The following is a 17,085-nucleotide window of genomic DNA, read 5'->3' as shown; positions in this document are numbered from 1 at the left end:
AAAGGAAAAATATGGCTGATTTAGCTTGCAGAGCTTAGGGATTAATAAATGCCAAATATGCACCACATATCAGCAGCACAATCAGTGCTTCAAGTGCTGCAGAGGAGAAAAGGCCACAACATTTCTGTATTAATCCTCATCATCTTCATTATTTTCAGTTGCTCTTAGTCCCAGCTCATGGATCATTATTTTGCACCCTGAGTAGCAAAAACCATGTTACACTTCAATTTAACTCACTTAGGAGTAACACAGGTGAACCTCTTGGATCAGACTCACTTCCCCAGCAGAAGAAATAAAAAAATATAGAGATCAAGGGAATGAAAAGACCATTTTATAGGATGTCCTTTTCCACACCAGTCTGTACTGTGAGGGGTTAGCTGAAATCTGCTGCACTTTGATTTGGCTTCCAACAGCACCCAGAGCCACAAAAAGTACAAAAGTGTGAGGAAAATCCTATCTGTTGTGACTGCGGGCACAGCCTCAGTACCAGCATGGACTGTTCTGTGCTGTCTGCAGACTCCTGGAGGCAGAAACCACCTGCAAATAGCCAAATCTACAAGTCAAAAACTCAGACTTGCAATGTGAGACACCAAAGCAAAACCTGAGTAAAACTGTAATTGTGATTGAAGCTCTATTTAAATACACTTCCTTTCACAAAATAGAGATTTATATGCATAATTCTCCAAACAAAAAGGGTATTTGTGATAGGCTTCCTAAAATAGACACATTATTCCTATTAAATCATACAAGTAACTCTATTAACGAGAAAAGCATAATTACTTATGAAAATTTCCTGAGAGTACAACAAAAACTGATTAATACTTGATTAAAGTTAGACTTTAAACAAAGCATTATCCTTACTCCACACTGTCAGCATCACAAAAGCATTCAGAGCTCCTTCAGAGTTGGCTGCACAGCAAGTGTAATTGCCAGCATCCTGCAGGAACACGGGCGTTATCTGGAGCCCTCCAGACTCGAGGAGAACGAAGCGAGGAATCTGCACCGAGCCACTGGCTAAGATCTGCTCTCCTGAAACACACAGGGGGAAGCAGTGTGGTTAGTGTCAGGGATCAGGGCTCAGGATCAGGGACTGCAATTCCAGCTCTTCCAAAACGTTACCTCCTGCCCAGGCCACCGGCTCGTGATGGCCCCACAGTGAACCTGCTGCTCACGGGGCCAGGGGAAGGGGAAAAGAGGCACTCAGTGGATCTACAGGATCTCACTTACAGGAATGGACAGGAAAAGCTGGATCACAGCTCTTCTACAGGCTAATAACTGGCTACCTTTCTTCCAGGAGATGGCAGGTCGTGGAGCCCCTGAAACTTCACAGGTCAGCACTGCAGTCATCCCCTCGGTGACCGTGGTGTCCTCCGGGGGCTGGATAAAGGCTGGCTTGATGTCTAGAATAAAAAATTCAAACAAACTCAATGCCTCATCTCTCAGAAAGATCCTTTAACTATTACCGTGGACTACTTTACATCCACTTTTATAGAGCTGATCATGGAGAAGGACATGACAGTAAGACATGAAAATCTTTCAGCAGTGACTGTAACCTTTACTTGTTCATCTCCCAGGAATTGCCTAATCCTGTTTATTACCTACACAGAAAATAAAAATCTATCAGTGCTTGTACCTGTACAAGTGAGATGGGTTAAGGAAAAAGGAAGATAAAGCTCAAAATGAGTGTTTGGGGGGAACTTGAGAAATCTAGATAAACAAAACTATTTTCCTTCATCTTCATAACAGAGTTCTTTAAGATGAAAAGCAACTTGAGAAAGGCATTAACTTTGAAACTTAAATGTCAGCCAAAAGAATATAGAACCTGAGCCTTATCCAAGACATTTTCTAAGTTTCTTTCTCTCTTTTTTTCCCCCAGTTGCATTTTAGCACAGTTTTTTTCCTGCAGTTTCCTAGATCTATATTGAACTGGGGCTGATTTATTTTCTGTGGCCAGTAGGAATTCTGGTCAGTATGTGAAAAGTGCTCTTGGGCTAAAAATCAGCTTCCTGAAGGGAAGTTTAATACTGCAGAAATGACTGTTAATAATCACTGCTAAAAGAGTCTACTAGGATTTTTAATTCTTCCATAGAGAAGCATGCACTTCATTAACAAAACCATTTAATCTGACTCTTTGGCCAAAAAAGACATTTAACTTGAACTTTTTTTTTTTCCCTGACCAAATGTAGTTTCAGACAAAGGCAAATAAAATGATAGCATGCACAATCATGAAGCAGTGGCTCAAGTTCAGAATGGAATTACATTAGAGTGGGAATACGAAGGAAAGATAAAAGTATTACACAATTAATTTTTTTTTTCTTTTCACTAAAATCTCTTTTTGCCATTTGAAGTAGGGGAGTTCACCTCAAGACAAGTTCTCCTGATGTCATGGTGAGCTTTTCCACACAATTCAGCAGATTGTGCTGAGGCCACAGGGGCATTTTAGGGTTCCTTATAGCTGGGGCAACTACCCTTGAGAAGAAATCAGGGTTGTGTGGGTTGAACTAAAGGAGCTGGGAGAAATGTGATGGCTGCGGGGTCACCTACAGGGATGACACCTCCTGCACCCTGTGCCACCACTCCTCACTCACTGGTGACATCCAGGTAGGTGTAGGTGTGGATCTCCCCAGCCTGGTTGCTGGCGAAGCACTGGAAGATGCCGGCGTCCTGCGGCCGCAGCGCGTGGATGCGCAGCCCCCCGCTCAGCAGCACCTTGTACCGCGGGTTCTCCAGCCTGCTCAGGGGAACTGAGTCCTTGTACCACACCAGGGTGGGGATGGGAACACCTGTTCAAGCCAAAATAAATCACTGTTAGTCTTTGCAGAGAGTGTTTTAGGTCGTGTCCCTGTTTTTTCCGTCTTTCTACGTCAATTATTTGGATTTTTTCCAAGCTGCTTTAGATAAATGGAGGCTGCATCTCACATTATCAATGGCAATAACACACTGCAGGACAAGAGGGAATAAAACCACCAAATACGAAGGGGGAATGTTGAGAAAACATGTTATCAAATTACTTTCTTCACCCAATCATATTTCATGCTACTACAAAATAAGATTTGGAGCAATTTCATGTTGAAAGCCAGAATCATGCTCCTTAAACAGCAGCACTGTGGCAATACAACCAGCCTGTAAGACTGTTCCATCCCAAATAAGATTCTTCTGTGCTTCTGTAGCTAAGATAGCTGAAATACAAAGGAAATGGCAAATTGCACATGAGAAATGAAGTGCTCACATGGCTGTACTTGAGTCCCAATTTAGCAGCTTAGTTTGAGCCAATGTACAAACAACATATTGCTGACAATAGGCTAGCTTTAAATTATTATTACTTTTATTCAGTCTCAAGCTTCACCTACTATTTGAAAAAAGCAAGCATAAAGAGAAATAAAATTCCTAGCCTAGATAAAACTTACAGTCCCATTTATTCCTGTTTTCTTTCATGTGCATGTTCCACAAACCCTGACACAGTTATTTCACACATATTTTTGTTGCTGTCATGTCCCCGTCAGCTGGAATGAAGTGGCTGTAAATTTATTATACACAAATAGTGTAGGCTTCTCTTTCCCTCAAGAGATGTGAGGGGCCTAGAACAGTCTTAGACAGCTGTTCCCATCCCACTGCTCGTATCGGACAATGTTTTATCTTTACATCCCAGAAATGCCAACCAGATCAAATGCTAGGGGCTCTGTGCAGAGATCAGAAGCGAGGTAGGTATTTTATTACGTGATTAGATAATCACTGAGTAATTAAGACTGAAAAGACCTCCAAGACCATCACCTTCCTGTGCACCTCCTTCCAATACCTGACAACCTTTTCTGTGAAGAAATTTCTCCTGATGTCCAGCCTGACCCTCCCTAGGCACAGCTCAGCACCATTTCCTCTCATCCTGTCCGCTGCTCCCTGGGAGCAGAGCCTGACCCCCATCTCACTACATCCTCCTGTCTGGAAGTTGTGCAGAGCCAGCAGGTCCCCCCTGAGCCTCCTTTTCTCCAGGCTGAGCCCCCCCAGCTCCCTCAGCTGCTCCTCACAGCATTTACACTCCAGACTCTTCCGTTCCTTTCCCTGGACACGCTCCAGCCTCTCAATGTCCTTCCTGAACAGAGAGCCCTGAGCTGGGCACAACACTTGGGGTGTCTTTGAACACTTTTCACTTAAAACCTCAGACCTGCACAATCTCTTGTCATAAGGTAAGAGACAAAAAACTTAATTCATGGGTGACTGAAATTTGCCCAAATAGAGAAGAAGTGTCATCGAAGCATGGAAGATGGGATGTCACTGATGAATTGAGCATCTGCAGACAATGAATTTCACTGCAATGCTGGCAGTTGATATTCTGAGAGCTAAAGTGCCATGGGAAGGTCTACATAATCATCATTATCATTTTAAAACTCCCCAAGTTAAATACTACTGTGTTATGCTTCCATTCACATCTTCTCTCAGTGTACTTATTCTCTTTATACAGACAAAAGCTGTATTAATTCTGGAAAGAATGTACAAACAATGTATGGAAATGACTGAAAAACAACATCCAATTGCTGTTGTTACTTTTATAAACACGTATCATTTACTTCAATCACCTCTGATGCTTCTGCTCTGCTGATAAAATAAAATGTACTCATAATGCAGATAATCATCTCAGGAAGAAACCCACTATTCAGAAGTGCATTGTCTGATAGAGAATAGATGTGGTGTAGGAGCCTGCAATAGGCATAATTTAAATTTCATACAACAGCCCATATACAGAATTAACGTAAATTTCAATGTTCACAATTCTCGGTGAGAGTGTTATTCATCTCTTGAAAATCCTCCTGGGCAAATACAAATTATCACTGAGTAATGAAGAAACAGATGATGCAAAATGGAATAGTTCTCCTGATGCTGAGAAGCCTGGAAATGATTTCAAGTTTAAATAATAGCAACTCCATTTTCCCACACATTAGACTTGATAGGCACCAAGGAAATAATGAAATCCTGCATTCAGAACACTCAAACCTTTAACACTGGTGTCATTCCATAAATCCCATTCTACTAACAGTATTGGCAAACCTTCTAATCCTATAATCACTGTGAGATACACCTTCCTATCACCAACTCAGCTGACAAACTGAATATTACCATCTCTATTTCTCTACTTTTCAGTTACGGGTATCTTCCTCCACTCAAAGTTATGAGTCTGAATAATAGGATCTTATCTGAGCACTCTGATGCCTGTCAGCAGCATTCATTTGGGCTTTAGTGATCTTCCCAGAGAGATTTGTCTTCCAAGCTGTACACAAGTTCTCTTCTAATTTTGCTACCTGTTTGGCTGTGAAAATGGTTAAAACCAGCTTTGCTTTTCTTCCTCTTCTACCCACTCCACAACCTTTCCTCTCTACACAGCCCCCCAAAGGAATTTTGCTTCTTTTATTCTCTAAAAGACTTCTGGTGAAAAAATTACGAAGAGAACACTTTAAAGACCTTTTACACTCTACCTTTCCAAGCAGCTTCAGCCCGACCCTGCTGCTCGAGAGGTGACAGTGGCCTAAAAGACTAGCAATAATAAATACAATAACCTTATTTCTCAGTTCTGTGCAGCACTATTCATTTTTCACAGACAAATTAATCTAGTGTCAGGGGTAGAAGGGAAGGCAGGAAACAGAGACTCTGGTTCTGGCTTTGCCACTTCTTCTGTAACCTTGGGCAAATAACTTATGGAACCTGAGGCTCAGCTCCTCCATCTGTGAAACAGCTGCTTGACACTCTGCCAAATTTAACTTAAGAACCTCGATGAAAGACTCAGAATATTCACTGTGTCATCTTTGTTATTTATTTTTTACCACCTCCTCTAGATCCCAGCGAGCTACTGGGGAATCCCCAAAGCATCACTTCCATCTACTTTCTAAACAGGTAGAACTGAAGTCCAATTAACTGCACTCCCCAGACACCAGCACCACTGCCTGCAGCTCTAAACTTTCCACAAGCAAATAAGAAAGAGCATTTAAAGGAAACCCATTGAACATTCAGGCAGCATCAGCCAGTGCTGGAAGATAAACAGCAGAGCCTGGTTCCTGTGGCCTGATACCCTGAAAGTCCATTACAGGGAGCAGGGAGCTGGTCGCTGCAAGTTGCAATTTTATTTACAGTTAATCTCTGCTTATACTGTGAAATTAATCTGTCTCTCACACATCCATAGTGCACGAAGTCTTGGCAAATGGGCTTTGTGCACAGAACCTGATGGGGCTGGGGGAAATGCAATCTGTCTTCCATTTGTAGTAAAGGTAGAGGGCAGCTCTGCAGTTTCCCCAGTGCTTTGTTCTCTCTGCTCAGAGCAGGGAGGCAGCAATCTTCATTTACCCTCTTTTTAAGTGGTGGTACTTACCAAATTTGTGTAATAATGGATCAAAATTCCCCTATGCTTAATTTTAGTAGCTGCCCCTTTTATGTGTTATAGATACTCAACAAAAAAATCTAGAAGGACACAGGCTTTCATGCTCCTGCACCACATTCATCAGTAAATCAGATGTGCACTACATGAGCTGAACAGAAATAATTAATTTTGTTTAATAAGGGTTTCCATATCTCCACTGAGGATGGTTATGAGTGCCCCATTGTGTGGTGAATTCCCTTGGGAACTGAACTGCTCAAAGGAAGAGTGAGAGGAGATGGAAGAGCTGAAGTCAACCTCAGGTCTCCCTGATTCCTCCAGGTTTTGGGTTGGGTTATCTCAGTATGTATTTTTTTAAACCATGAAAAAAATTTGTGGCAGCAGATGGATTCTTGGGGAGCTCCACTGACAGCAGGTTCTGCTGTGTTTGCTTAGAAATCTATTAATGAACAAGAAGACATTGTCTTTTATCATCTGATAGCTTCATTTCCATAAGAGCTTTTTGCAAGAGACATCATCACAGGCTTCTGAAATTCCAAATCAGCCAGAGCACCCGTAACACACACACTTGCTTATCACACAGTTTGCAAAAATTCCGTCTAGAAAAGCAGTGCTGACTCTTTCCTACATAAAACATGGGGAAAAATGCTTAAATCATAGTGACAATAACAGAATCACGCAGTAAAAATGTCTTTATTGGCTCTGATTTGGAGGAAGACACCACACAAGTAAGCTGTTATTTAGGTCTGGGTGCTTTTTTAATCAAGGATGTGATCTTTTTCCCTCAGGACCTCATGGTATTTTATGTGTGTTGCTTCTTAAACTCAGCACCAGGAAAAGTAAGACAGCAAAATGTTCAGTCCCTCGCCAGAGTCACGTAGAAATTTGGTGACTTTGAGAAACCTGCTGTAAGCACATGATGACATCTCCTACCTTACCAGAGTGCTGAAGTAGGTGGGGATTGCATTTCTGTGGAGCTCAACTTGAAAAATTATTTTAGTCAAGTGGAATTCTAGATCTTTGAAGCCTATTGTATTAATAAATCACCTACTAATTAAAAACTGCCTGTAATAGTCCTCCTGCAGATTTCATAAGTATATGCAGATGTCAGAGTTACTGACATTTCTATTCACTATAAAAGTTCCCCAAGTTTTAGAAGTTTTAGAAGAAAAGGCAAAATAAGGACTGTTTGCAGTGCAAATGATGGGTTCCATAACCACGCTCTCCTCTCAGCCCATTTTCTGGCTCAAGATATTTAAATCTCTTCTCCACTGACAACTGTGAATCACAGGCAGGATCCCAGAGCGACAGGAGCAGAACTAGTGCTCCCCCCAGATAAACATCAATGTGCCAGCATTATTCAAAATTAAACTAAATTCCAAGAATGACCCAATTCTCCAAGGGGCAAGGCCAACCTTCTTCCTTGTATAGACCTGTGATAACCAGCAACAAAACAGACTTCTAATCATTAAAGCTTACAAAGATTGTTTATAGAAGATGATTTCTTCCAAACTGGACAGACACATGCCACCAATCCAGGTTGGAACATTTTTGTGCACTCACCCATGGCCTGGCACAGGATGTCCACGTCCTTCTCCACCTCAGCCAAAATCACGTTCTGGGGTTCAGCCGTAAAATATGGAGGTTCTTGGGGAAAGCAAACTAAAGTCAACAAGCAAAGCCACAGCAAAGGGAAAAACAGGTGCTCATCAAAAAAATATTCATCATAGAATCTCTCCACAGCTGGTGTATTTTGATACAGGGGGTTACAAACAGATTCATTTGTCCAAGTTTGTCTCTAATTTGGAGGCAGGGGTTGTTTTTGGTAGTAAAAGCATAGTTTAAAAAGAAGCCTGAAAATTTTTGCTATGCTGAGTATGAATTCCAGAGTCAAGGCAATGGAAGGTAAAGATTTAGAGGTTGGCACTGCAAATTAATACTCAGAGCAGGGGCTACTTTTCATTTTATAGGACTGAATTATGGAACATGTTAATTTTTTGCTTAGAAAGGCCCTCCCAGAGGTTTATAAAGGTTTATATTTACAATGTAGCATTTTATAGGATAGTTTGTTTCAGTATCTAGACTGCATTTCACTTCAGCAAGGCATGAAGCATGTCAAATAAAATGCCATAGCATGTCACAGAGTCGACATCAGAGGACAAGTGCAGCATAATTAAAAGAAATTCCTTTCAACTGTTTTATTTCGTGAAGACAAACAGATTTAATGCTTTAATTGAAGTCATAGTAATAATCATAAAAATCCCCGCTTTATCATTAGGGCTAAAGAAAAGATATTAGATGTTTAATTAAACAAAGACCAGACTGCAGAAATTGCAGGGTATGCTGGCATGTAACTCTTTCTTCTATGCAGCATAAAATTGAAGAGCATCATGTCAAAGTCCCAGAGGCACTAAGGTTGCAGTTATTATCATGGTAAATAAAGACTGTCATAGTTTGTTCAATGCCATTATCATCTGAGTACTGTTTTTAGAAGGATTTTACCTGATTAAACACAGTTCTCTTGTAGCATAACCAAACTCACTGGTAAGTTTTAGAAAATACAGAAGAGGCAATGTAAGTGTCTTGAGAAACCGAGTTATTTGTATTTCCATTTTAAAGAATTGAGTATGTTTTAAAACACGTAGGAAGCTGCAAGATCCAAGGTCATCTGAGATGACCTGCCCTCAAATCTTTTCACCAAACATGACTGGAAAAAAGGACTTGTGGTTGTATTATTGCTAGGACATCAACATTTTAGTATATAAAGTCAAAATCATATAAATTTATCCTGCAAAAGTTGTTGTTACCTGCAGCACAGCAAGTGTGGCTGTCATCTCACAGGGGTGACATCAGGAGGCTCCAGGTTAGAACAGAACCTCCCCTTTCCCAGCAGTTCTTCCCTCTGACTACAATAAAATACTTGCTTGGGTGTACAGAACTGGGGTCTCGTTTGAGCACCAATGGATATTACAATTCTGTATTCATTCCAAATAAAGTCAATCGATATTAGTCTTCAGCACACTGTGCAGGGGAGGAGGGGAGGTTGCAAACAGCCTGGAATAGTTGTTTACCCAGCAAAACCAATAAAAACAAGCTACCTGATTTATTATATTCTAATAATATACATGTGTTAACATTATTGATCCTCACTGCCTAAATATAAAGCTATTAATAAACATGCATAATAAGCTGTGATTTATTGCATATGATCTCATGCGTTAATCTCCACAACAAATTGAAAAGCTGAACATTTAATTGAAATTCACTGATGGCACACACTTTGACATGTTTGATCAGCTAAGTTGCTGAGTCCTCGGCAATTCATCTAAGTCCATGTTTTTGAGCACTCTCCTTCCTCTCACGCCATCCTCCAAGCCCTGCCTGGTGTTTTCCTGGCACTCCATTTCCTGGATGTTAACTTTTGAGTTTCCAAACTTTCAGCCCAGTGTCCTTATCTATTTGTCTTGTCTGTGGCCATACAGGTTAAGTGTCCACACGTCCATCTCTCAAAATGAAATTTGAATCTTTCATTCTATGGCAATTTGATGTGATTGTGGGGTGAAGACAAAGCAGCACCGGGCCAGGAAAGCAACCAGACACATATTCACAATCCCAACATTCCCTTCTAAGTCCTGGCTTCTTTGTGAATGTCTCTCCAGTCACTGAAGTTTATCTTTTGCTTGGGGAAGTCCTGACTTCACCTTTACTTTTATAAAGGATTCTGCCCTTAACCTGCCAATCTCTAAACTTGGCAACCTTCACCCATCAGCTCTCAAACTTTCTCCCGGCTCAGCAACATACTCACACACAGCGATAAATCTGCAGATTTATCTTCACCCTGGGCCTGCAGTCCAGCTGCAAAGCACTTAAAGTGACCTCAAAGATGCTGGTGGTTCCATGACCTCTGTTTACATGCACAGCTCCTGCAGTTACAGCTGGCATATTTACACAGTTGTCTTTCCCAGTGTCACTCCCAAAATCCTGAACTGCAACCCGCGCTCCTTCCTTGAAATCCCACACAGGCTGTTTGTCACCCTCAAAGAAACTTGTGACATTAAGAGATGCTATGGGGAGCAGGTATCAAGCGATGAATTATGTGACAAAGAACCTGAAGTCAGTGACAACTGTCACTTAGCAAACGGGATGTGATGTTATAAAAAGAAGACTCACATCAGTTTTTCTGAAAGAAGCAGGGAGAAACAGAAGCAGACAAGACAGAGAAAGAGCAGGAGCAGCAGAAAGATGCAATCTAAAGGCCACAGGCAGATCCCAGAAGACTTTTGGTGCTAACAGATTTGATTTCTAGTCTTGAAGCCCAGGCTCACCTTTTCCCCCAGACTAAAGCCTGCTGAACTCTGTTCACAGCCACTCCAGCAGCTGCAAGTGCTGCCAAATGCGACACCTGACACAGAGACAACAGCTGCCCACAGACGAGTCAGACTCTACTCTTGAAAGATAAACACAGATATAAACCTTCCAAAACCTTCCAGAAGCAACTCTGCAACTTATGGCCTGCACTGGCTAAAGACTGAGACAAGTCTGGGTGGGATGGCAAGGCTGATTGATAAGGGATTTCTGCAAGATCCAGAATAGCACATGGACAACAGTGCTGTGGTCAAGTCTAACAGATGTGGAGAATTAGCCTTGCTGGTGCAAGGAATGAGGGAATTCCAGGAATATTGGTGTAGGGATACCCTAAGGGGTTTTGAGGCAAATAAAAGAGTGATTTCATGCAGAACCTCAGAATAGCTGGGGTTGGAAGTGACCCCTGGAGATCATCCAGACCAATCTCCCTGCTCAAGCTGGTTCATCCAGGGCAGGCTGCAGGTGTATTTCTACCATCTCCAGAGAATGACCCTCCACAAGCTCTCTGGGAAGCCTCTTTCAGTGCTCTGGCACCCTCCAAGTGAAGAATTTTGAGTTTTCCATGCAACTGTGCAGCTTTTCCACACCCACGTGCCATTCACCAGCAGCATGGATGCTCTAAAGGTTCTGTGGCATCAACAGAACTCAGGCTGTGGAGGAAACAGAGCCAGTTACAGGTGCTGGGCAGCTCAAACCTCAGCTCCTCACTTTTCAGAGGTGTCAGATGTATCATCTTCATGTCAGGTTTTGTGCCCAAGGGCCTAAATGCCCAGCATTAACTGCAAGGGAGAAATTCAGAGTATCTGAATTTGGCTTGTACAGCACCTGGTGAATGACTGTCAGAAAGAGGCCATAAAAATGCAGCACTATTTATAGGGGTCAGATGGCATTCTGAGGGGGCATTCTGGCTGTCTGTATATATGACTCCACTGCATATTTATAAGGCTTGGTTTGAATCACACAGTATGAATTTAACATTTATTGTTGTAGGCAATAATCATGTGTTGAAATTTAATATGTGTGGTGGAATTATAACGTCTTCCAAAGAATATAACGTGCCAGACACAAGTCCCCACACACGGCAATTATTAGGAATGACAGTAATTTGTAGGTATCAGGTCAAACATTTGAATTTTTTGGAAATTAGAGAACTACAATAGTTAGAATAGGAATGGACCCATTACTCTGACTTCACCCTGCTGGCACTGTGGCGTGTGGCAATGAGAGGGGTCACAGCCCACATTAGGCTGAAAGAAACAGATACTGCATTGTTCAGATATTGTATTGGTGTTTGACTGATCTTCACTAAAATGTCAAGTACAGGCAAGGGGGGAAAAGAGTATTTGAATATAAATGTGTGCTTTTAATAGTTGTTGAGGGTTTTGGGGGTTTTTTTGCACTCCAGCCATCACTGGAAAGATGTCTCTCAGAAAAGCCCTTGGGAGCCTGAAAAATTTGATCCTGTTCTAACTTCCCCTGTGCAGAGTTACATGGTCACTGATTTTAACATTCAAAAGATAGCAGTCAGCATCCATTACATACCCTTTAAGCTGCACTGGAGATGTGTGACCTAATCCTAGATACACACATGAAAGTCAGAAAGAACAGAGAAAGCCCCAGGGGCTCCTCCAAAGCTGAAATTCCTGCATCTCTCAGAAACTCAGGGCTGCATATTTAAGAGGAAAATTGAGCCTTCATCATGGAAGCCTTCCTCCAGCATTACCATAAACTAATTTATTTGGTGAATATCTTCTAAAGGAAGAGGAACTGGAAGCTTGACAGCCCCTTGTAGGTACAAAGTCTGTAACTCCAGACAGGAGATCAGACTGGCCATGCTGGGAGAGAAGCCCCATTGTGGATGCAGGTACAGCAGGCTCCTTGGAGCAGGAAGTTTCTTTGCATGAATATCAGGTTAAAACAGAGAGAGATGAAAAGATCTGTGTGGTTTCTTGCTACCCCTACTGCGAGCTGCAGTCTGTGTGTTCTGAAATAACAGCCTGGGGAACACATGTCCTGTCTGCAGGGCTGAAAGGAGGAAGAACTTGTTGGGAATATCAGAGACACAGCTGTGCTGCCCAGAAGTCCCACTACTCTCCTGTGGGATAGGTGCTGTAGTATTTGGGCCCAAGGCAGAATGTCTGTGTCCATCTCAGAACCTCTGAGGCTTGACAAATCAAAAGCTGCCAATGTTTCTTTTCTTTGAGCTCAAACTGTGCTTAGGCGAGTCTGAAGACATTTTGTATTGTAGTTTCCCTGAAAACATATTATTTTCTTACACAGTAGATGAACACAGTCCATCAGGATCTTCTCTTAAGGGCCACACATGAAAAATTCTTTCCACTGCTTTCAAAGAAAGCATCTGTAGTGTCTCGAAGTGTCTAAGCTGGAGCCACAAGAGCTGCTGTTTCCAGAGGTCTGAGCACGAAGCACTGAGGTGCTCGTAGCTACAGAGGGAAATAACTTCTGCTCTGGCAGTTCTGCACACATAATGCAAACTTCTGAGCAGCAGAAATGCACAAAGAAGACCCTTCAGCATCTGGACACTCCTGGAGCACAGGGAGGGAGAAACAGCCCCCCAGTCCATGTCAGAGCCCAGCCAGGTGGCCCTTCAGGCCAGCCCTGGAACTTTTCTGATGTCTTCCTGAATCCTGGGGTCCCACAGAGCTGAATTCTCCCAAGATGAGAGTAACATGTCTTTTATCTAGATCTCTGGGTACAAAAACTCCCCAAAAGAAGGGAAAGTCCCTCCTCTGACTCTGCTTTATTAATTTGTATTCTTTTGGACCAATAATGCTTCAACACTCAGTTCTGTACAACCACTCACCATGCCAGGCCCTTCTTTCTAATTGCTTTTCTCATTTTGTTCAGGCTCTACCTTCTGATACATTTAATTTAAAGAGCAGTTTGGATTTCATACAGTGGAAGAGTTTGGTTCCCCATTTTCTTAAGCTCCTAAAATTCATAATTTCCCATAGAACAGTCACTTAAGAAATGACTGTTGCCATTTGTCACCAAAACTTGCAGAAGAGGAGCAAAATAATTTAAGATTATCTCAGCTTTCAAATTGGTTTGTTCATGGGAAGACTCTTTAAATTACTTAATCTTCAAACTCTTAGTGATAAAACAAATGTGCTCTTATCTAATCTGCAACAAATCTTTCCCAAACTGTTTCTCTGCCAAGCGAGGAACATGATACCCTTTAAAAATTTATCACAACTGCAGCTAATAAAACCAAGGTTTGGAACCACCTCAGTTTATCTTTTCTGGAACAATATGAAGATGTCAGGGAGCTCTTTGCCACATTCAGAAGAAAAGTGCAGCAGCACACAATTAGAGGATTTTCTTCTTGTTTATGCTGTACTACTCTAATACATTGGAGATTCAGGTTTTTTGAATATTATTGTGTTTTAATATACAGGCTGAGATATATTCTCAGAAACATCCAGAAAAATTTCTGAGATAGTACTACAGGTCACAAATAATAATTTGTTGAGTAGATGCCTTTGTGCTAAGTTTCACTGCCTTCTAATAGAGCTCTGGTCACCATCTGAGCCAGACTCAAAATGTGAGACTTAGCTGGGAAAGTCAAGGACTGATATATGTGGAAAAAAGCTTTGATTAGCTCAGTGCTTGTGAAATCTTTGATGCATCTTTTTATTGCTACCCCAGTTCTACCTGTTAATAGCAAAATGTTTTTCTCTATTGATCCACAGAAGCTCTCACAGCCATGCTATTGAGGGGCTGCATTTGATTTCTCCCATTCTGCAAACAAACCTCTTCTTTTAAGCCAATTTCCTTTTTTTCTGTTAGTTGAGACCCCTCATTAAGTCCACGCTGTGTTATTCTCCCAAGAAGTACAGCTCATTATCAGCTCCCAATCTACACATCCACACTACAAATATTTTATGCATGCAAATGGACAAGCATTCCTGATTCTCTCTAAGTACTGCCCCCATGGACTAGGAGAGATACACTGCAGAAAGCCTTAGGTTTGAATCTTGTCTGCACTTTCCTCTAGAACCTGTCCCTTGACTAATTAAATGACAGCCAGATCCATCCAAGAATTCTAAAGCCGAATATAAGTTATGCATTAACTACCAATCCTTTGATTTGGCTCCCTGTTTAGAATTAGAGATCCATCTTGCAAGCTCAAGAAACTCATAAATAAAGAAATCTATCAGGCTTTGCTGACACGTTGAGTAAACACCTGCATCTGAAGTGTCATGTTCCATCAGAAGGAAATAAAAGTAATTGGTAACCAATTTGTTTCTGCTTTCTTTCATCTGCTTGTTCTTATCTACAGACCTTTTCATAACTTCATTCCCTGACAGCCTCCTAAAACTGGATAGGAAATAAATAAAACATTTAAAAATAAGAGAGTAGGTAAGCTACTAAAGCACTGCTAGTTTAATATGGATTCCCCAGTGATTATTTCTCAGTTTTATTGTAACTGTATTTAAGAATATTTTACATTAACCAAGAGGCTGCTTTAAGTATTGCATTAGGCTGGATCTGACATCACAGCAACAAAAGCAAACCAGATTCAGTAAAAAAACTTATGAATAGGGAAGAGTTTAAACAAAACCTATAAATAAATGAAATCCATCTCTGCTCCTTAAAGGGAAGGTAATAACTCCATGAGACAGAGGGCAAGGAAAAAGACTGGAACCAAACTTTGTCCAGCAGGTAATAAATATAACAGACACACAGTGCTCTGAATGAATCTGGAATGGAGCTCTGCAGAAGGAAGAGCTGCTTTCTCATATAACAGCAGCTACTACAAATTGTTTTAGCAGCATACAGATCATACAGCACTCTTTAAAATTGTATTTTCAGAAGGCACAAAGATGCAAAGAATCGTGGGCTGCATTCCCTCTGCAAAGCTCCAGGACTGCACGTGCCTGAACCCTGAGCAGCACCGAGACTGGTGGCACTGCCAGGGCTACAACCTCACTCCCACAGATAAAAGCTTGACTTTACACAATCATCTCTAGTTGGGCACACCTCTGTGTCCCTAGCTTAATCCACCTCTTTTAGTCTAAAAGTCCTAAATCACCGTGCTAATGTGCAGAATTTCATCAGACATGCCAGGAACCACCATTTCCAAATTCCAACCTCCTCCCTACAGCAACACTCAGAGAGGAGGTGGTGGTGGAAACAGGCAGGGAAAGGGCAGCAATGTCCTTTTTAGAAGTATTAATTCCAAAGTTTCCCTGGGAGCTGAAGGTGCAGCAAACAGAGCTGCTTCCATGGCATTTCCCTGCCTGTCCTGTTGCCTCAGCAATGCTCTGTGCCTGCAGAACGCCCTTGGCCCCCGATTGGCACCCGCAGCACACGAGGCACAGGAGTGTTCCTAAAAGCCTTCTTTCAAAAACACAGCACTTGACATATAAAACTGGACGTAAGCAAGCCAGGAGTTAATCAGGATTTAATGCACCTAAAAGCCAAGATAGGGAGGCTGCCTATTAAGGATTTTACTGCTGTATTTCTCAAAATTCCCATTAAATGTATAGTTTCACAGGGGATTTACAATCACAGCAGTGTTTAAAAAAATCTATTTGATGAATTTATATTAGCAGGGAAGAACGGCTGAATTAATTTGGAAGATAACCCTCCTTCACCTCCTTTGTTCTGTTCGCTGAAGAAAGGTTCAAATGTAAGGTCAATGAAATATTAAGATATCAATTTTATTTCCTATTATACCTCAGCCCAGAGCCTTTTTCACTAAAAAACATATTGCCTTGAGAATTACCCAGTATAGAAAGGAAAGCTTTCGCTCTTGCTGGCTCCTCTGTGCTCTCTCTGAGTTTGGCTTCACAGAAGTACATCCCCACATCAGCAGAGGTCGGGTTGGTGATAGTGAGGCGTCTCCCAAAGCTGCTGATGCCACTGGTGATCTTGATTCCATTTCTCTTCCAGGTCACGCTCAGCCTCTCAAGAGGTCTGCCAAAAAAATACAGCAATAAAATCATAAAACATATATATAGTACAGAATAATCTCTGTGTGCATATATATTTTTATACACATGAGGAATATAATATTACAGATTATAAAAATTCTTTAAGTCTTCCTCTATCCCCAAAACACACTGTTAGAAAGTAAATGCATGTATAACTTCTACACATCAAGGACTGCAGACTACTCAAGTGGCACTATGCAAGTACAGCTAATTGATACAGCAATAGAACTTAAGTGCTAATAATTTGATTTCTCCAAGCAAAAGGAGTAAATACTGCTATGGGAATCAGCTGCATGGGAATTGCTTTCATTACAACTCAATTACCAAAACAATATTAATCATATCAAGAACATCTCTGCCCTCAGAGGGGAAAGTAAATCAGTTGGTCTTATCACCCAAGGA

The 17,085-nt window shown here is 41.5% G+C and overlaps 1 protein-coding gene across 5 annotated transcripts in view; it reads right to left on the bottom strand.

Annotated features, from left to right (window-relative positions):
• Nucleotides 1–17,085, bottom strand: part of SDK1 (sidekick cell adhesion molecule 1) — a 382,780-nt gene that overhangs the window by 136,241 nt on the left and 229,454 nt on the right. For all 5 annotated transcript variants that reach the window (XM_088063904.1, XM_014252723.2, XM_088063906.1 and 2 more), the window contains 5 exons: nt 16,476–16,666; nt 7,922–8,005; nt 2,589–2,783; nt 1,284–1,400; nt 862–1,029 (listed from right to left, as the gene is read on the bottom strand). In XM_088063904.1, coding sequence (XP_087920030.1) covers nt 862–1,029; nt 1,284–1,400; nt 2,589–2,783; nt 7,922–8,005; nt 16,476–16,666 — 755 coding nt within the window. The remainder of the gene's footprint in view (nt 1–861; nt 1,030–1,283; nt 1,401–2,588; nt 2,784–7,921; nt 8,006–16,475; nt 16,667–17,085) is intronic.

The sequence above is a fragment of the Pseudopodoces humilis genome, chromosome 18 (genome assembly GCF_049639895.1).
Source record: "Pseudopodoces humilis isolate 2021_Gansu_Grassland_sample_001 chromosome 18, ASM4963989v1, whole genome shotgun sequence".
Taxonomy (NCBI): Eukaryota; Metazoa; Chordata; class Aves; order Passeriformes; family Paridae; genus Pseudopodoces; species Pseudopodoces humilis.
The sequence above is the reverse complement of the archived record's forward strand: the minus strand, read 5'-3'. Positions and strand labels throughout refer to the sequence as shown.